The sequence below is a fragment of the Micromys minutus genome (genome assembly GCF_963924665.1).
Source record: "Micromys minutus genome assembly, chromosome: X".
In the NCBI taxonomy this organism is placed as follows: domain Eukaryota; kingdom Metazoa; phylum Chordata; class Mammalia; order Rodentia; family Muridae; genus Micromys; species Micromys minutus.
The window spans coordinates 106,655-128,446 of record NC_137970.1 but is presented as its reverse complement, the minus strand read 5'-3'; the positions used below and the strand labels follow the sequence as shown (position 1 = coordinate 128,446).

Genomic DNA, 21,792 nt, shown 5'->3' with positions numbered 1-21,792 from the left:
TGCTTTGAGGAGTGACCCAAATTTGAGTGGTAATTTTTACATGTATTTATTAGGGATAATCCATATAGAATATAATATAGAGGATAAGTGACTATAACTTCTATTTATTTATTAAGTTTTGAGGAACTCAACAGAGAATGAAGCAAAATTAAAAAGTGAAAATAATAAGAGAAAGAAATCATCTGTGGACACTTTGCAAATCAATGTATAGCGATTTGACAGTGATATGATGGAATGAATGTGCTAACATGAGAAAGGAGTCGTCCATGGACCGATAAGTCATTAGTTCATCTGGAACAAAGATACACAAAGTCAATGACAGTTTTACTAGAAAACACATGACGGTCAGTTATTCTTTTCACATTGTCTCAAAGTAAAACATTTTATTCATCCAACAATATGTCAATTAAAAACCACGCAGTACAATACAATTACTGAAACAAAACACAATACAAAGAAATACATCAAAACACAGCAAGATAATAGGACCCTGAACATTCATATTTTATACATAGTCATATTCACTAATGTAAAATGTAGTTAATATCTAGCCTTAAAATCTAGTATTGATACTCTAAAACAACTTTACCTTTATTTTCCTTTCATCTCTGGGTTCAGGTAGGCTGGCTAATTTTCTTTCAATTTCATCCAAGCATTTCAGGAGATCTTCAGCCTGCCTCTTGTACTGATACCACTGGTGAGAAATTTCTAGGGCCTTTTTTCTTCTTTGAGACCTCAAATCCTGTTCATGATGTAGATATTATTAAAATCAATATTTATATATATAATATACTATTTGCTATAGTTATTTATAAAAACTAAATTCATTCTCTTGTCATTTCAACTGTTATGTAAAACAATATTTAAATATAAATCATGCATAAATTATTAAATTATGTATCAATGTGCTAAGATCTATGAACAGAAGCTAAGAAGCAAGAATAACACAAAATATCTGTTCTTTAAATACTCACACTTGTTTACAATTTTTTACATTTAATTATTTAACTATTTAAAAATATTTCATAGTACATAGAAAGCATCTCATATATAAACATAATGAACTTAACTAGTTAGCTACAAAAGCACTGAGTTACACTTCCCTTTTAAAATACTGGAGCGATGCCTCAGTCATTAAAGGCTAGGCTCACAACCAAAAATATAAGAGTAAAATACTGATGTTTTGCATGTACTTTACGCTCATTGCAACTAGTACGTTTTCAATGCATACTGTCAAGCCCTTGAAAAAAATCAAGTACTGACTAAAAAACATATTCACATGGTTTTATGTAAAATTTATTTTAATGTCTGAAAAAACAGTACTGACAAAAATGTATAATTTTAAGCAAAAAATGTTTAAAAATCTTTACACCTATCTTTGTTTTGCAAAATAAAGTCGTTTAAAAAAAGAGAACACAAAAATAAAATAAAACTTCTAAAAAAAAAAAGAGTAAAATACTGAAAAATTGTAATATGTAGAAAGTTCAGGTTAGGGCTTAAAAGCAAAAATTAAACTTATAAAAGACAAAAATACATACAGTCATAATTTTAGAAAAGTCTATAAAATTAAACCATTCATATTATTGATTATCGGTTTAATTATTTTGGAAGCTGAAGAAATGGCTCAGTAGTTAACAACATTGGCTGCTATAGCAGAGATCCAAATTTCAGTACCAGTAAACATCTGTAAGTACAGTAAACATCTGTAAGTACAGTAAACATCTGTAAGTACAGTTCCAAGGGGCCTGACACCATCTCTGGCCTCTAAAGGCACATGACTCACATGGTGTACAAAAAGTAGGAATGAAACTGCCCATATACAGAAAATTAAAATCAAAGATAATAATTTTATTATTTATTTTGGTTAACATTTTTCTATTTTGTATATAGAACTATAAATATTACTTCTGTAGTTACGATTGTGCATGAAATGACAAATTAAGTATTGGAATTTTCTTTTCTATTTTAATACATGTTTAGCCCACATTTTCATATCCAAAGTATAAAAAGAATCAGTATTTCAAACAGAATAGTTTTCAATAAACTTGGTGTTATAAAGCAAGGAAACTGTTTAAATAAAACATTAAAGGAAAGAATGGTTATTATCTAGCTCCTAGACGTGCACTCAATATTTTCTATAATAAGTAGAATTCCATAAAACGCCATCATATACCCCTTGGAAATATAACAGCTCTACCTACATATTTCATTTCTTCAAAGAGGCAGCAATTGCGTTTTATGTACTAGTTAATAAGATTTTAAAATATCAATGATTAGGTGAATGTTTCCCTGATTTGAAAACTTTTAATCACTTTCAAAATATTCCATAATAATAAAATTGCAAATACTTGGCAGGTGAACTTAATAACTGTATTTGGTATAAGGTTTTTGGCAATAAATTGATAACATTAATAACATGTGGCATGAGGATTTAAAATTTACTGCACGTTTTGATTTATATGTCATCTCTTAGTCCCATGTAATAATAAATGCCTTGGAAGAATCAAATGGAATTCTGCTCCCCCCACCGCACTAAAGATTCCAAGATCCAGTCCTGTGACTTATTAAACTGTGAATTACTCATGACACAATCAATATATTTGCACTGAGAATTTAGTGGTTATAAATGTAGTGGTCCTTTGGTTTCCTTAAAAAGAGGTAGTGTGCAATATAAATCAATGGATACACACATTCTCTTGCAGCTAGTCTATAACTTATAAAAGCTTTGTCAAGAAGAGTGTGAATTACACAGGGTTCTGATCTAGATACATTAGGATGTGTTCTTGTTTTCTCCTCTAAAAAGAGACTTTTTTTCTATTCACTAATATACTTATCAGCAGTCACTTTCAGAACACCTGCTAGTCAAATAGACTTTATTGCTGACTCCTTGCAGGCACAATATTGTGTAATTACATGCACAGCAGTGCTTATTTAATTAACAATAGGGAAACAATTTTCACCACTTACTTGCATTTGAAAAGCAGACCATCTACCTACTAGGCGAATCTTACTATATAGCTTTAAAGGTCTAAATGATGATTCACAACGTGAAGCATTACAACTAACAGTATTAGATAATCACCCATAAAGAAAAAAAAAGAGATTTTAAATCATATACAAAAATGTTTCATGAAACTAGACTAGTTTCATCTCAAGAAATGCCTAGATAGCATTGGAGTAAAAACCAAACACTTTCTTCTTTTTATCCTGCACACGGACACGTGGCCACATACACTACTGCTGATATATTTCTTCAAGTGCATTACAAGAATTTTGCAGGATTTCTATATAAAGTAAATTAAGGTTTTGTAGATACCTAGTTCGACAAAGTACCTATTATAAGCACAGTAAAATTTACTTTCTTAAATGATAAAAATTCATGTCTTATTAAAGAAATGGTTCACCGAAATACTAGACGTAATATAAAGAAGCAACAGTGGAGGAACTCTCAATGGACTCCTCTGGCAATTAGGACACTTATAGAAATAAAGCATATTAGAAAATAACTTCATAAATACTGTGAATAATCGTTTGGATAGCTTCAAATATTACTAAGAAAATGGACCAAAACATATAGTTTAAGTTACGTAGTTTTCAAAACTGGTAGCACAAAAGAAAATCATAAGTACACATAATGAAAGGAAAAATAATATTCTGGTGATAAAATTTTTAAAGATAATTTATTTATGCACATGGTATTTTGCCCTATACATACAAAACCATAGGCAAAGCATCGTATAATTTGAGCTCTAATACCTTGAGAGCATTACGTTTTGTCTGTAACAGCTGCTGTTTAATCTTTATTTCCTCTCGCTTTCTCTCATCTGTGATTCTTTGTTGTAAGTTGTCTCCTCTTTGCAACAATTCATTTACAGTACCCTCATTGTCTTCACTCTGATTAAAAACAAGTACAGTCTTCACTTGGTTTTTAAAAAGTTGTACACTGATATCAGGGATAACGCAACATTATATAAATACACTCAGAAATCCAATTTAAAAGTTTTTGGAGATGTTATCATAAAATACCATGCTCACAATATTTCTTTTGTAGTTACATAGAAACAGTTTCTGTATAACTCTTCTGAAGAATTCACTTTGAGTGGCAAATGTATGACGATGGGAAGAACTGTTTCAATGATAAAAATTACGATTTGCTGTAAAACATTTATTTAGGTTTTATTCCCATTAAGTCAACTAAAAATGTATGGAGAAATAAACCAATCTTGACACTTCCCATGTTACCTGGTGTATGTACCCTATTAAGTAAATTTTAAAATATACTGTATTTTATATAATAATATAATATATATATTATATTATATATATAATAATAATAATCAATATTTTATATTTAAATGTAAATGCTCAAATTTAGAATATAGAGCATTAATAAAAATGATGGTGACGTTTTTAGATATTGAAAATAATATCTAAAATGACACATAATTATGCTGACTTTAAGCAAATACAATACTATAAATATGTATTAAAATAACTTCAAAAGCTTTTGATTATCATTTTGTTATATTCTCAAAGTAAAATTGTTTTATTCTTTCAGACAAATGTTCAATACTATTTACTTAAAGACAGAACTTGAAAAACGTGATATTGTAATATCATTGCATATGGATACATTTGTGCATATCTTGTCTCCTGTCATTGAAGTCCAAATATAAAAAATATCTACTACGAAGGTGTACAATTCAACACTACTGAGCTAAAAATAAAACTTCAAGAGGCACATTGCATGTATTATTATGTGTGGTAATAAATGTGCATCTATAACACATGCTTACAACTCAGAATACAACTGAGTACTCATTCACTGTAAGAATTCTTACAGCCACTAATAGCCTAGTGAAAGTCACATACACACACACACACACACACACACACACACACACATACACGTTTGCTGTCTATAAAATAATATTTTAATATGCCTTGTAAAACTTTGATACATTTTCAGTGGCTTGTACAAAAACAAATTAAGGAAAAAAATTTTAATTTATCTCCCCCAAGGGAGGGTTCTACAGCAGGTTTAGTAGTGAGACTGAGATGTAAGCAAGACTTTTGATTTCTTCACCCTGGACTTCTTCTTTGACATGAAGTAGAGGTAGATGGAACTCAGCATTTCTGGAAGCTTCTTCCTGTCCTTTTTTCTTGAGCTGAGCTTTGAAGACCAGTAAACGTCTTATATAAAGGAGTATTCACTGAAACAGCTCCGATAAGTAAGAAATAATATTTCTCCTATTACTTGATGTAACTAGCATCTAAAAATTATATCTTGCCTCCTAGTGCTGTTTTCAAGTACTAGGAGGACTTTAGCCTTGATGCATATATGCAAATATCTACTGATTGATACATGTAAAGGATGAAAATGCCACAGTGGTGATTGCCGTGGAAGGGGAGAAAAGAGCATGTGAAAAAGTGAACATAGCATAAAAACCTCAGCGAATAGTGATGTGATGTAGAAATAATCAAGTCAGAGAGAAATTAGCAGATTTCAAGATGTTTTAAGTTTATGTACACAGTGCATGGACTTAATTCTTTACTCCCACTGAGTAAGCAACATGAATTATTTTACATACATATATATCTATTTAATATATATTTGGAATTCAATATTAATGTTATATACATCCGTACATACACTCAATATTTGTATCTATATCTACATATCAATATTTTTCTCAAATATTTGGTAAAACCACTTTGTTAGAAACTTTGGGAGACAACATTTACATTTCAGTCTTTACTATTACCAAAACATCAGAAAAACAAAACATTACATATATAAAAACTGGAATTTTGTATCATATTTTAATTTATTTCCCGGATGGCTCTTTCCTTTTACATTTTGCCTTCTGAAGATTAAATTGGAACAAGCCAAACAGAACTGAACTATTTATTAAGAGTTGAGAGTGTTTGTATATCTTCATAATGTGGTAATTTGGCAGTTATAATAAAGTGTCAAAAGAAACACATCCATTTAATGAAATAATTAAAACAATACTATGTGAGTTGTAGTGTTCTGAGAAGTCAGCTGGAGACATACGCTACATTATTTCTTTCCAAATTTATTCATTTTCGTTCCCAGTTCATTCACACTTTCATCATAACCAATTTACCATATCTTTATTGAAGTCTTCCTCTTTCAGATTCACCCCCTGCTGAATTTCAGCCTCCAGTGGTTCAAGCAATTTTTGTATATCTGAGTTAAACTGCTCCAATTCCTTCAAAGGAATGGAGGCCTAAAAAAAAAAAAATAGTGCTAATTTAAATCAAAATTACTTTTTAGTAAAAACATAAACCAAATGAAATGCATTTATTCAGAACCCTGTTGCTAAAATAATGACATGCATTATGTTTCCATATTAAAGCTTATGAATGTTTTGAAATACAACTGTGTAAGTACCCGAGGACACATATATGGCGATACATTTGTCACCATAACATGCAAGATACGCAATTCGTCACTCCAGAATATCAAAATAGTCAATTTACATTTCTTTGCCTATGCTAAATTTTTAATATTTTAAAATTGAGTTTAATCTTATTTTAGACATTTTGATGGTACAACATTTAAGTAAACATGTCTTTTCAAGATTGTCTCATTCATCAATAACAGTATTTTTAAGTAAACAATGGAATTTTCACCTTATCTTTAGAACGACCATGAGGCAATCTATTCAAATATTTCCAATGCCATTTTTAGCATGGTACGAATTCCTGGCATGATCTCCTAAGTGAATGCTATTAGCTTAACCCAGGAATGTTTTGTTAAGTAACATAAATAAAAACCTATGAGTGAAACCCAAATATTTCATATATTTCACAATGTGTTTAATTCTAAAACTGGTACTGACCATGGTTTTAAAATTCTTAATTATCCTTTGAATTTCCAAATGAAATATTTTTAAATGCATGGAAATATGTTGAAAATAAAATTTCCAAAGAATCATGCCATGCCATCATTCAAGTTCTGTTAAAAAAATCTACTTATTTCATTCTCTTGAAAATTATTTTGTATTGCATATGTTAATATTTTAACAGTAGAAATCCTTTTTAGCTGACCATTTCATAAGATTATAACTATGGCACATCTTCAATGACCTTTTCCCAATGCAGTAAATGGTTTATAGGATTCTCTTTAAAAGGACTCAGTAAAATACTACTTCAAATTTTAAGTATGGTCTTTCATTTGAAATACGATCATTTTTGAAAGGTGAAAACTAGAGTAACCTAAACTTAAAGGAGATTGCAGACTTTCAATGATCATACTGCCACAGTTCACATGCACAGAGGCTCCAAAGGTATGCACGATACTTATCTGGTGGAACTTTAAATTATTGAACTCTTGTTCATCTTTGCTGATAGTCTGTGAGAGCAAATTGCAGTTCAAAATGACTTACAGATAGAGAATTAAATATTAAAAAATAAATTTCATTCACTAATTAGATATCAACATTTCTATCCACACACTTAAGCAGATCGATTTCAAGGTGAGTTTTTGTGACCGTGCCCCACAGTTTGTTTTATAATTATTTACTTGCTCGTGAAAAATACCATAGCTTTCAAACTGTTACATTTAGCTTTTGAAATCTAGTCTAAATTTTTCAACAGCTAATCACATGCCAAGGGTTGTTGATATCCATTGGAAGTCTCCACTCTTCTGAGAAGATAGGCGGGGTGCGTGGGGGAGAAAGAGACGGAGGACTCAGAAGAGAGGAGGCTGTAATCAGGATGCAAATTTAACAAATAATAAATAATAAAAATTCAATCCTTAAAAAATAATGTTTTTAAGATCAACTGGAATTGTATTTTTTCCTTAAAGTACATCTAACATCATTTTACCTAATTTAGTTAACACCATATCTTGTGCACAGTGACAAGTCAGTATGTTTCAAACTACTGCCATTGCGTTTTTGCTATACAGGGACCTTACTTGTGTACTTAAAAAACAAAACAAAACAAAACATCCAACCAAGACTTAAAGACAGACAAACTACAAACAAGAATAATAAAGTATAGGCTCGAGCATGATCATTAAAACCTCTTCTAATCACTTACTGAGAATCTTTCTGGGCTTAATTAATACAGAATCACTTTGGAGGCCATTTGGTTGTTTTTTATTTCCTACTCTCATATAACGCCTCTGATCTTCTAGTAAAGAACACAAGCTCTTACGGTTTCTATATTGGCTCCACATACCAGATGGAGAACCCTAAGCAATGTTTGCATTTATCTTTTCTACAGCATAGATTAGATTATTTGTAACAATGAGAAAATTTACTTCATAAGAATGTTATGAAAATCAAGTGAAGTGTGTTGAGTGTTTACCCGAAATATAATGAATATTCAAGAAACTTCTATTATCACTGTCTCCCAAACCCCTATTCATCTGTGACATGAGTCAGTACCCAATACATCTTACCTCAAATCCTCACCTCTAAATTGTAGCCATTACTCAGATTTTCTCTTTTGTTCTGAAGGATAAATGCTTTTCGGTTTTATTGTATTTTGGTAATGAATTGCAGAAAAATAAAATAATTTAATTCTAATACTCGCATTTAGAAATTTAGGTGCTAGTTTGTTAAGCTTTATCAAACTTGCTAAAAAACGTTGACATATTAACGTGTAGTATTATTGAAAATAATCCCAAGGAAAATGTCAATGAACTCATGTTTTGTATTCTGAAGTATTTTCACTGGGAAATTTCAATGAATATCTAGAATCATTCCTTCTGTGGAGTAGGTATTCAAAAATATTCTTCTTATAGAAAAAGAAGTAAACTTTTTATAATGCTGAAAAGCCATAGAAAAATGGATGTTTTAAGAAGTTTAGTAAATTATATATAATTTACTAAAACAGGCATAACAGTGTTTTTGATCAAACCCAAATTATTTTCTATGCTTAATAAACACTCTACCCTGACCTATTTATCTCTCAGTATAAACAATTTCTAAAGATGAAATTCAAAAAATCTAATTGGTTCTCTGCTATTAATATGTGAAATATGTCAGCAGGGTAAATGATACAAAAATCCTGACATCATATTATACAAAAAAGAAAACTCCAACTGTAAATGAAAAAGAAAATTCACCACCAGCAAGCTACTGACATAAAAAAAATATTTTAGACAATACTATTTCAAAAGTGAATATAAATTCACACAAAAATAGAAAAACACTTTTAGCAAAATATTCATTGATGAGACTTGATGTAACACTACAATACACTTTTATAAGACCATTACGATGGTTAGAGATTAAACAATAGCAATGTTATTCCAAAATCAATAATATACATTAATGAAATTAATGCAGACTGCACTTTAGACCAACATAAGAATAAATTTTGAATTCGGACATTTTCAAACGTTATTAGAAGGAGAAATTTTTCATTGTTGAAAATATACAAGTAGATGCTAAATAGTGATTATTTTGTTCATATATTTAAAATATGAATATTTTACTATAGGTATTACCTTAAAAATCTTACGCATCATGATCAAATTTTTACTCTAAGACAAAACATGTTCTTAATAGTGTTCTCAATATAAATATGAGTCATTAAATTCAATTAAAATAAACTAGTTAGTAAATTAAAAACAAAATAAGGCAAAATTATTTTATTTTCCATATGTTCAAAATACTATCTTTCATTATTTAATAATATGTTTAGTTATATAACAAAAATGTTATCTTCCAAACCACAAAATTAATAATTATATCTTCATTCCATATTTCAAACCAAATATTTTAAATATAGAAATGTTTTATAGTTTTGTCACATCTTAATTTAGATTATGCAAATTCCAAATGATTAGAAGACACATTTTAGCATAAGTGTATTCTATTTTAGCAATGCCAAATAAGATTTAATTTGAATTATGAACTCAAAAATTATGCATAGAATACAATCTTACCAATAGTATAAAAATCTGAATATTCAAATTTTATTGTGTTGCAGTTGTTACATTTTCATAGTTTGTAAATAATATCAGTTTCATGCACATTCATTTTACGATTTTGTCTGTTACTTTTTTGATTATATTTTTGAGAGAATTCTTCTAGATATCCCTTTGGGTATGAGAGATTATAAATGGATTTTATGAAGAATTTCAAGATTATCTATCCCACATTCATTTGTTATTCTAAACTCTTATTTCTCTATTAACACAGTGTTATGTAATCAATGGTACTTCTCCCAAATAGATTCTCAGTCTTTGAAATTGGCATCACCACTTGTATCAGTCTGCATTTTGCATGTCAAATATGACATCCTTTTTATGTAAAAAGAAAATATCCTTATTAGATAAATTACCAGTTTTAATGCTACTTGCACATTAATAAATCAACGATGATTTTTTCATTCAAAATTATAATAAATAATCAGACCTATTATTTCATCTGTTGGCTTGTGTTCACTACTCTTTGTGTATAACAAATTAGGAAAATGTAATTGTTGCATTGATAATTTACTAGTTCACAATTATAACACAATTAGTAATAAATTCTAATAAGGAAGATATGTTTGATTATTCGTGAAATGTTTTCCTTGCATGTGCTTGTTGCTACCCATAAGTTTGTATTCTTATGAAAACTATGAGAAGAAATCAACAATGTGAAAGTGCCTGTTATTTCAAAGCCCACATGGACCTTGTTATGGTGATACACACTTGTAAGAGGTACATGGAGGCTGAGGTAGAAGAACTGAAAATTTGGATCAGTCAGGACTACATAATGAAGTCTTTCCTCATCAGACAACAAGGAAACTGAATGAGTACATAAACAAACTCAGAAATGATTAAAGTTTAGTTCAAGGTACCATGTTATTGCCTATAGAAGTTGAAAGCTATGGTTGACAAATCACGTTCATTATCAAACAAAATACTTTGACTTACTTAAGAAAATGTGTGACCAGAGAAACACTAGAATAACAATTACGTTACATAATATTAGACACTGAACACAAGATAGGTTTTAGTGTACATAGAAAATAATAGAAAGGAAGATCTAATGTAGTCATAGAAGCACGTAGCAACTATTACTTTGCACAATTGAATCTTTTACTTACCTTTTTATTTTAAGAACTTTAGCATGACCGTGCAGTTACACAAAAATACATAGAAGATAGAACATAGAAAGCTTTAATAAACAGATAAATGGACACAAAAGAAAGGAGAGACAGAGAAACTGAGAAAGACAACAATTTGTTTTCCTTGATATTTTAATATTTCTTTAAATTGCTTAACAGCTAATAATTGTGCTTTGTTGAAAAATTTAAGGATTGACGATTTAAGGCTCTGTTGCAGCATTTACATTAATGGTCATGTATATCACAAGTCAACAAAGAATAAAAAAATGAACAAAGTAAAATCAATTACAAACTGAATCACTAAATTGTGAAAGCATTTATAATTATTTATTTAAATTGAAGCTTTCTTCTGGATAAAGACTATTTGCCTGTTCACATACAATAGCATGATCAGAATGTGTTTACACAGATAACATTGGAACCATCTGTTTTTTTGACTATGGAGTGTAACATAAAAACACTAGGAGGGAGACACTGAAATCTAAACTGAAAATAAATAATCTGAGGCTGACAGTTTGGGCTAAACTTCTTTCAAATAAATCAATATAATTTTCATCTTGCAAGGTTGAAATAGCATTTTTTTTCATTACAGCCACTAAAACAGGAATAGAGAAAAATAATCAATAACAAAAGACTAAAGTTTTAAGGACCAGTAACTACTTCCAGTAGAAAAAAAGACTCATGACAGATTTGGAATTTTTCTGTTTATAGAGGAAAGAAAACATATAAAGATAAATAAGATCCTTTAAAAACCTTTATCTGTTTTAGAAAAGAATTAATCAAATTAACAACTTGTGGGTCTAGTGACATTTTAAATTTAAATTTAAACTATGGGAAAACTTTGAAACAGTTGTAACAAAACTTCCAGTGGCTCAAAGTAGTATCATCCATGTGTTGGATGGTTTTTGCAATAGATGTGGTAATTATGGGTAAAGTACCAATGTGCTTTGAAGGATTTATTGAGGAGGTATGGCTAAGTAAATTGTGAAGATTACTAAGAGGATTTTCCAATACATTTATATAGATTCTTAAATGACTAAAATAAACTTCTGGGTTACTTATTCCATAACTGCATAAAAACTGGTTGTATAAGACACTGGTGGATTAAGATTTATTGGCTACTTGTGTTATGTATTACTGGAAGTGGTTTTCTTTTTCATGATTTTGAAAAAAAATCAGTAATGTCAAAAGAAACAGGAAAGGGTTTAACTCTAAGTTATAGTACAGGTTGGGGAGGACTAGACAAACTAAATGTAAAATTACAACATTTTGGAAAACTGTATTTTCAACTCTCAGGCATTATGTTCAATATCTTGTAATTTTAAAATAAAGAAGTGTACTCAAGTGCAATTTAAATTGAACTTGACTATATTCACATAAACATATCACAAGATTAATCATGATGGTTTTCTGATATAAACAGAAGCAACCATTTTGGGAATTTGCAGAGCAGAGATCTATGCAAGAGAACTGAAATTTAAAAATTTCTATCCGGGCAATTTTACTGTGATAATTTGGGGATATACAGCCTGTCTTATATCCTCATATAATTATCCAATAGTCTACTCTCCAAAAATTGAATAATTTGAATGCACTTACACTAACTGGGAAAATTATTTTGTTTTTAAGAACCGACAACAAGTAATCACCAAACAGCTTTGCTTATAATACATGTCATGTTAATAAAACACAGTTAGAACAAAAGACAGTTTTCACTATATTCAGCAGTTAAAATAATTAAAATTATTATAAGAAATTTATTTATTATCATAATTTCAATATACTTCACTCTGCTTTTTGGGTAGTAAAATAGAATTGTGAAACAATATTAGAATACAAATTGTGTGGATTGGTTAAATTCTTATCAATTTCTGCTAAATTTAAGTGGCATGTATATTATATAGCTTGAAAACTTACTTTTTATTATCTCTGAAGATATTAATATTTTTTCATAGAATGAAATAACTGCCTATGTTAATAGAACGGAGATTTATGAAATATAGTTAAAACTCAGTAGAAACACTGTATTATAGAAAACATGTCTTGATGCCTAATTAAAAATTGAAATTCATTTATCGACTTTCTCACCAAAAGAGTTTGGAATTCTTCTTTTATTATAACTATTTTCTTTTTACACCACAGATTTTATTCCCCTCCTGGTCCACCCTCTGACTGTTCCACATTCCGTACCTTCTCCCTTCCCCCAATCTATTCCTATTTTATTGGCCTTTCCAACATAATCTCTGATAGTTCTCAATGGTTCTGCAGGTGGGGTCTCTTAGTCCATTTGCATTAGCACTACCCAGAAACTTCTTAGTAATATGAATTTTCAGGTTCATTTTTACTTTTACTACGAATGTATCTCTTGGTGTGGAGGCTCTGTCTAGATCAATGCAGATTTTTATTCCTTAAATGCTGCACTATTTGTAGTCCCCCTTTGTATCTCATAGAAACTATTCTGAAGCTTTCCAACTCACTTTCCCTCATTCCTGACAGTTCAGTTGTGTTCTCCTCATATGCCACTGCATATGTGTGAATCAGAGTCCTCGTTGCATGCTAAGTTAAGGTCGGTGTATTATTCTTGTGAGCATGACCTTTTACAACTCTAATCAGCCTCTTCAGTTTTATCATCCACAAATAAGGTTCATATTCCATATCCCCTATCCCTCTTGAATCTTAATTTAGACTCTAGTAAACACTGTACACTGAAGCTGTTTCATTGGCTTTTCTAAAACTTTTATCTCCCTAAAGCGTTTGGGTTGACTATTCACATATCAAGGAAACGATTCTCAATCCAGCATTCACGAATATATCTCGAATATAATAGTAAGTTGCTTAACACTATCATATTTGGGCTAACAAGAGTCCCCACACGACCAAACATTGTGCTCTGAAAATAATACACGGCTAATGAGAATTTATCTAGTTAGCTCCTTTATTCTCAATTCTGTCTTTATTAGTTCCTTAAGACACACCAAAACAACCTTTTCTTCAAAAGTTAATACCCCTCCTTTCTGTTGGAGAAGAATGGAAATTTTGTAAGCAACCCCATGAAGAAGTGACTTACATAACTTTCTAATTTATTTCCTGTGTATCGGTTTCATGGCCCTGCTGTTCCTAGCAGCACTGCCTGAAGACCACCTTGCCGTTCAGCTCAGATGCTTTAAAACAAAGAAAGTTCAGGAAAGGTGCCACTTCTTATTTTTCAACTTTGCTAGGGATTATTAAAGACCTATGGTTAAACTTTATAATTATGAACTACTTCACTGAACTACCATGTCATTAAGCTAGTCTCATAATTAGTAGGAACATTTTCGGGTTCTCAAACTGCTAGAAATATGATAAATTTAAGTAAATAGAAAGAGGTAGCATTTTAGATGTTTTACATGCTGCATTAAGTGAGGTAGTACGTTTTAAGTCTACTTGATTACTCTTTGGTTGAACAGTCTTTGAATATACAGCTTAACCCCAGGCTATTTTATCAGAAACCAGAAAGAGAAATACATTACTTCTCCCACCCTTTGTCTCGGTTCTCAAAACTTGAGAACTTAGCTGCGACTCGATATAGCTAACAAAATAATAGTTTCACATTTTTTTTCATTATTTCAAATCTATATGACAATTTTTCTAAATAGATGCTTCTTAAATAATTTATTCACATTACAACATTGAAGTTAAAACTGGACAGGCATTATTTTCCTAAATTGATAAATGCCAATGATGCCCTGAGATTGAAATGGAAATACGCCGAATTATACAATTAGTAATACATTGACCAAGCAATTGGGGAGTTTCAACCGAAGAACTTGATTCTTGCTATGTTGCCTCACCCAGTACTAACTGGAATCCCAGGACTCACACTTTTGACTTTTATAATTTCTTATGATAGAGAGCTCATGGCAAAAGAATGGGTGACTTTTATTAATTACTCAATAATGCAGAGAGGAGTAATTGGTGACTTTCCTGATAGTCTTTGCTCTAACTAGTTGTCCTTAAAATTGATGGAAAAAGGAGCCTAAAATCAATCCTTATATTGAGTTCATAATTTCCTCTTGTTTGGTAACAAAGAATTTGCATGTTGTAGTTACCAACAAAAATTTGTACCTAAGTTATACTTTTTCATAAAAAGTCTACCCAGGAAGGTAACCTAATTCTCAAACAGCAGCTATATTGGTTTTAACATTTGAAATAGTGGTGACATTACCAGTATCCTAGTCTACAAGCAGAATCATGTCTACTATACTAAATATCTTAAAGATGTCACTTTCAAGACAAAAATACTGAAGTATCCAAAACAAAAGTAATAAGATTTTGGACTGACTGACTTGAAAAATTTAACACTATATTCTACAGATATAATTTATATTTCTTGAGTTCAATCATAGGAATAAAATTTTAAAGGATTTATAATACCTTCCTACCAACAACTCCATTGCTTTATACTTTATACATTCGTTTTTGAATCATTATATTTGACAGTCATGATCACTTTCCTTTCTGTATGGAGACATAGGTAAGTAGTATTACACTAGAGCTACAATTAAAACAAAGACCTGAACATGTACATGAATAACACTGAAGTTTATACCTTTAAAATTGTGCTCTTTTTCTTATATATCCTTATATATAAAATTTGCAGAAATGGTGCTTAAAACAATAAATTTGTAATTCTTTTCAAAACATAAATGCAATTCAGTGTTTTTTTTTTCTTATTGTTTTGTAACATAAGGATACACTGCTGTTCTACTAACAATGACTATAGAATGAATCCTTGTGAATATTTTAATTTTGTCACATTTGAGTAATTTGTAAAACAGCTAGCTGGTAAAAGCAATTTAAATTTTATTGTGTTGAAGTCTTTCATTTTGAAGACCATGCCTTTCTATAAAGTTCATTTTAAATTTAATTGCTTATCTTTTTAGCTTTTATTGGTTATTTTATTCATTTACATTTCAAATGTTATCCCCTTCCTTGTTCCCCTTCACAACCCCCTTTATCTTGCCTCCCTGCTTCTATATCCCACCCACCCATCCACTCCTGATGCCTCACCAGCCTGACATTCCCCTACACTGGGGCATTGAGCCTACACAGGACCAAGGACTCTCCTCCTATTGATGTCACACAATGCCATCCTCTGCTACACGTGCAGCTGGAGCCGTGGGTCCCTCCATGTGTGCTCTTTGGTTGGTGGTTTAGTCCCTGGGAGCTCTGGGTGACCCGTTTTGTTGATACTGTTGCTCTTTCTATGGGGTTGCAAACCCCTTCAGCTCCTTCAGTCTTTGTCATAGCTTTTCCATTGGGGTTCCCGCACTTAGTCCAATGTTTGGCTGCTCACACGTTTACCAAGAAATATATCTCTGTGAGGTGCTATACTACACTTTAAAATTCTTGCCTGGAACAAATGAACTTTTATTGCAAAACAAAACCAACAAAACAAAAACAAACGAAACATACACCAAACTGCCTTATGTGAAAACATAGACATTCAGAGATATTGTCTGTCTCCAGGATTTTGGTAAATGTGGCTTTGTGTTCTCCACCTTGGAGGTGATTTTATAATCTCCTTGAAGAGGTTTAAATATTAAACATATTTTTATTTTTTAAATTTGTTTGGTTTTGTGTTTGTAAGTAGACGCTACTTAACCAAATATTTTAACATACTTGAATTTGCACAATTACCAGCAAAATGGAAGTTCAATATAATTTTGGGTACAACAGATAATTAGACACATTTTATGAAAGCGGTTTTAGTTTTAGCACGATAGAGCAGAATTATCACTTCAGAATAGTGTCAATATCATATCTAGTCATGTTTTGTAATTAAGGAAAAGCAGGAATATGAGGCAAAATAAAATGTGATTGATTTAATAATATATATTTCATGAAACTGCTTTGGAATAGATTATGTTTTGCTTGGAAGGATGAATAAAATATTAGATTTGAATGTACTACTTGATGCAAGATTTCTAAATTACTAATTACATTTTGGGCAGAACATAGAAAACATTTACTTTGAAAACTTGGTTATGAAATTCTCCTAAAGAGAGTTCTATTATAAAGGATAAACTCCCTTTTTCACTATAGTATTTGAGAGACACAGTCTTATGACGTTATTTCCAGAAAATTACATCCACGTATTCTTTTATATATTCTATAGCTTAGTAGTATATCAAAATTGTATATTCATCCTCGGAACAACATATAATTTGGTAACATTAATAGGGTTGCTGAAATTAAATTCCTTCAGTTATTCAGGTGGCAACTACATCATAGATATCATCAGAAGTAACAAGAATTGCTATGTAAGAACAAGAGTACAATCTTAAAGATGTATGCATGCCAAACAAAATTTAAGAGCCTGGTTAACAATTTTTTTTTTAATTTTCACTATATATTTTGTGACGTAAAGTTTTAGGATAATTGATGATATAAATTATAATTTCAGGTACTGCATTATATATATATTTTATAGATTTTGAAGGATACTTCAAACATATATTCTGACTCACTGCAATACCTTAGGAAATATAAAACTTATCATAGATATACATAAACATATATGTAGATATCATTTGATGACCATATTGATAAGAATAATTTTTAACATATTCTATCTTTGTGAAAATCAACAAGTAAATAGGCAAATCATCAGGTAGGCTTCATCTCTACAGTTTTACTGTGAGGATAAATTACAATTATTCTTTCAGAACCCTAGCACAGTATCAGTATTATATTTAGTCAATTTTAATAAATTAGAAAAAGCAGATAAAATTCAATATGTTAAAAACTGAATTGTTTTATCAATATATATTATTTTTCAATTAAATTATTCCAATATTTAACTATATTTATAAATATGTACAGATTTATACCTGTTTATGTTCCATATTAGATTGAAAAATTTGTCAGATTACAATGTGTAAATTTTCAAATAATTCCTTGCATTTCAAATCCTCCCCCAAACACTGAAATTCTATAATCTGCTATTTACATATTTTGGCAAACTACTTAAGACGATTTTATATCCAATACATGTTATATAAATGTAAGGATTGTCATGCAAAAATATTATGCTCTCAAGTACTTAATTAGATAGAATATAAATAGACACACAAAGCTACACAAAATATAGAATTGAAGTTTCACATTCATTTGATTTCAAGTCTTGAGCATTTCCGTATAACCTAATGGACTTTGTCACAATGCTTTCAGTTAGTATGAGAAAATTGTACACACAAATGTGCAACGTAAAGAGGTACAAATACCCCAGATCATGCAGATGTACAAGGCCTTAGGGTGGATATGTGATGTGCAGTACACACGAGCAGTATTATAGTTAGCAAAATATTTCAGTCATGCTTGGTTTAGGTAGATGTCTTTTGTGCTTTTTAATCTATTTTTATTTATTTATCTGTTCTGGCCTGCTGCATGCTCTCTTACTGAATCATAGGTGATTCCTGAAAATACACATGGAAACCATTGCATTGCAGCATGCAGTCCTAGCATAGCTGTGGCAGGAAAAGTGTGACAGAAAGAAAGCTAGAAAGAAAGGGAGAGAGATATATCTCCATTATAGTCAGTGGCAAAACTTCCTTAAGTATATTTTGGGCTCCATTTTCCTTTTCCTTTTGAAAACCTTGTAGTGGGGATTCCTTGCCCCCTTCAGAGTATTGCACAACCTTCTCAAGAGACCATTTAGCACAAGTTTCCACCTTGAAGTAGATCTTCCTACCTTTCCAGTCTTAATTCTGTGAGAAATAGCGGCAAATCGACGGTCGAGCTCGGAGATTTGGGGCTCTACTATTTTTCGGCAGTTGTCACCGCGGTTTGCCATCAATTTTGCTGCTTGGTCGCGTGTGGAGTCCACCTTTGGGCGGATGTCATTCATTTCAGCCTTTAAACGCTATATTCCGTGAGCAAGAAACAGGGCTTTAAGTTAGTAATGAAAATTGCAGCACACGGGGGTGATAGGAAGGTAGAGAAAGACAGGCAGGGGTGCAGAGGGGGAAAGAAGAGGAAGGTGTGACCAGAAGCACGGATGGCGTGCATGCAGAGGTAAAGAGTGAACAGAACAGAACCAATTTCAATAATATGAAAGTAGAATTAAGCTGTGTGTCATCTTAAAACTGCCAGGACACTTTTATAAGTTTCGTGTATGTCTGTTTAATCTGTCTACTTAAGGAAACATTTCTGGCTTCTAGTTATTATCTGGAAGTAAGCGTATTATTATGCAATTAATCATATTTCTATTATCCTTACAGAAATTAACTATTACAGCACCACTGAACTGTGTGCTTAGGAGGACTAGAACTTGATGCACATGTTGCTATTCCTTTCTGATACTTCTGAAAACCTCTGTATTTTTTAGAAAATCATTGAAAAGGGTGATTCTCTTATACATACATACACTGGATTGCATATAAAAGAAGGAATATTTCACATGGAACAAGTAGAGAAAATCATCTTCCAAATATCCTGCTTTTCGTACATAGAATATTTGCATAAATTTGTTATTATATAATACTAATAAGAATTAAGACTATACATTATAACACATATCCATACCTAGATATAAATCAGATAATAAGATAAGTAGGTTTTAAAGATATCCTTGAATGTCTTTAGCATTACATTAAAAACCCAAATTCCACAGTACAGAAAAATAAAATGAGAGCTTTAGATGATGTCGAAATTTTTGAAAGAGTGTCAGAAATTCACAAGTTAAATGACAGTATGTGTTATGTGATGAATTTTGTCACATAGGGATATCTTAAATTTTCAAAATCTAGTAACCAAAATAAAGGCATTAATGCTAATGATAGCTGAATTTCTAAACAGTAACAGTAAACATTACTGAAAATTTCAACATTAAATTATTACATAAATGATGTCTGTAAAAATCAACTCTTTTATTTTGATTAATGCAAAACATCAATTAGACAAAGTATCAATAAGACATACTCCACACATCGTGTTTTAGAAACCATAATTTACAGCAAAGGTTAGTTTGATCTTGTGGATTAAAACAAATGATGCCCGAATATTAACCTTAAAATGAGAAAAACTTACGTTAAAATATGTTCCTTTTCTCCACATGCGCATTTACATAAGATGATGATAATGAGCAGCACTATGTTGAAATATTTTTTATTCAAATGCTCTAAAATGTTCTTTACACTTTAGATTTTGGAATATTTGCCCCTGTGAAATGTGATATCCTGATAATTTGCTCAAGAACAAACAAAAATTAATTTATATTTCATGAATGAATTATTCATGAATATAAATAATATATAATACATTAGCTTAAAAGTAAATTTGTATAATTATTTGGAGTAATTTTGTACATGGAACAGTGTCACGTGCTGTTGAACTATCTATTGTAGAATGATGTAAATATTAAAATAGCTGGGAGTTTGTAGTACTATGAATTTATGGTTTTTAGAGAAGAAAACTAAATGAATACTAAGTTTGACCTTTAGCACTAGTATAGAAAAATGAGTATGTAATAAGTGCTATATGAATAAACTAGAAACTGTGTTGATGATGATGCATAAAATAATACTGATATTAAATTAAAAATGATTTACAATATGGCAGAAACATAATTTGTATAAGCCTTTATGGGTTGAGCTCAAGTATATAGAGATCAGATATAAGGTTTGACAACAGCTAAATTACAGATCTCTATAATAACATTAATTCTAAAAGTGAGAAAGAATAGAAAGAAATGATTATTGCAAGATAGAAAAGTAAAAGAAAGAAGCAACACAGAAAAAAATAAAGATGTTGGCCTTTATGAAAAAGTATCTGGTATTTTGTAGTTCAAACCTAATTGTCACAACATATACCGTTCGACAAATACTTGTCATATAATTTTATTTGCTACCTTAAGAATGTCTTCCTTTTGTTCTGGTTTCTTTTTTTCAGATTCATCTAAAAGTTCATCCGTGTGAATGATCCACTTTGTGATATGTTCGATGTTCTGATCAAAGGTTTCCATGTGTTTCTGGAATTCCTGAATTGTATGGAAATATACCGTGTTATTGCTTAGACAACATTCCTAAAACATTTGTTCAACTATCTACAGAGAATATGATGAAATACTTAATTCCCCTTCAAGTAACATGTCAAACACAGAAAGTAATATTAAATATTGAAAAATACCTTATAATTATGAGCCTCTATGTCAGTATATATAGAGAGCAGTTGAATTTCCAAACACAAATAAAGTAGGACTCTTAGCACTATGCCTGCATATTGCCATGTTTTGCACCATGACGATAACGGACTAAGGTACTGAAACTTTAAGCCAGCCACAATTAAATGTTTTCCTTTAAAAGGGTTGCTGTAGCCATGGTGGCTCTTCCCAGAAATACAAACCCAACTAAGACAAAAATCCCCCTGCCTCTGTTCTTACCAACAAAAGATTTAGCCATTCTTCTACTCTAGACGTGACAGCTATCCAGTTACTATTCAGAAGACTCAGTTTATCTTCTACCAATGTTTCCTTCCTGCCCAACACCGTTTTCAAGGACTCTCCTAGTTCCGTGACACTCTTCAAGTGAGCCTTCTGTTTCTCAATCTCTTTCTGAGTAGCCTGTAAGAAGAAATAACATTAATTTTCAAGTAATGTACTATACGTAGCATGAACACATTGTGTTTATAAAAGGATTGCGAGTTTCGTTG

At 30.8% G+C, this 21,792-nt stretch overlaps 1 protein-coding gene across 5 annotated transcripts in view; it reads right to left on the bottom strand.

The window, feature by feature from the left end:
* Positions 1–21,792, bottom strand: part of DMD (dystrophin) — a 1,259,848-nt gene that overhangs the window by 1,165,445 nt on the left and 72,611 nt on the right. For all 5 annotated transcript variants that reach the window (XM_080910294.1, XM_080910293.1, XM_080910296.1 and 2 more), the window contains 6 exons: positions 21,524–21,703; positions 20,993–21,121; positions 18,836–19,006; positions 6,132–6,254; positions 3,757–3,894; positions 590–742 (listed from right to left, as the gene is read on the bottom strand). In XM_080910294.1, the coding sequence (XP_080766420.1) occupies positions 590–742; positions 3,757–3,894; positions 6,132–6,254; positions 18,836–19,006; positions 20,993–21,121; positions 21,524–21,703 (894 nt within the window). The remainder of the gene's footprint in view (positions 1–589; positions 743–3,756; positions 3,895–6,131; positions 6,255–18,835; positions 19,007–20,992; positions 21,122–21,523; positions 21,704–21,792) is intronic.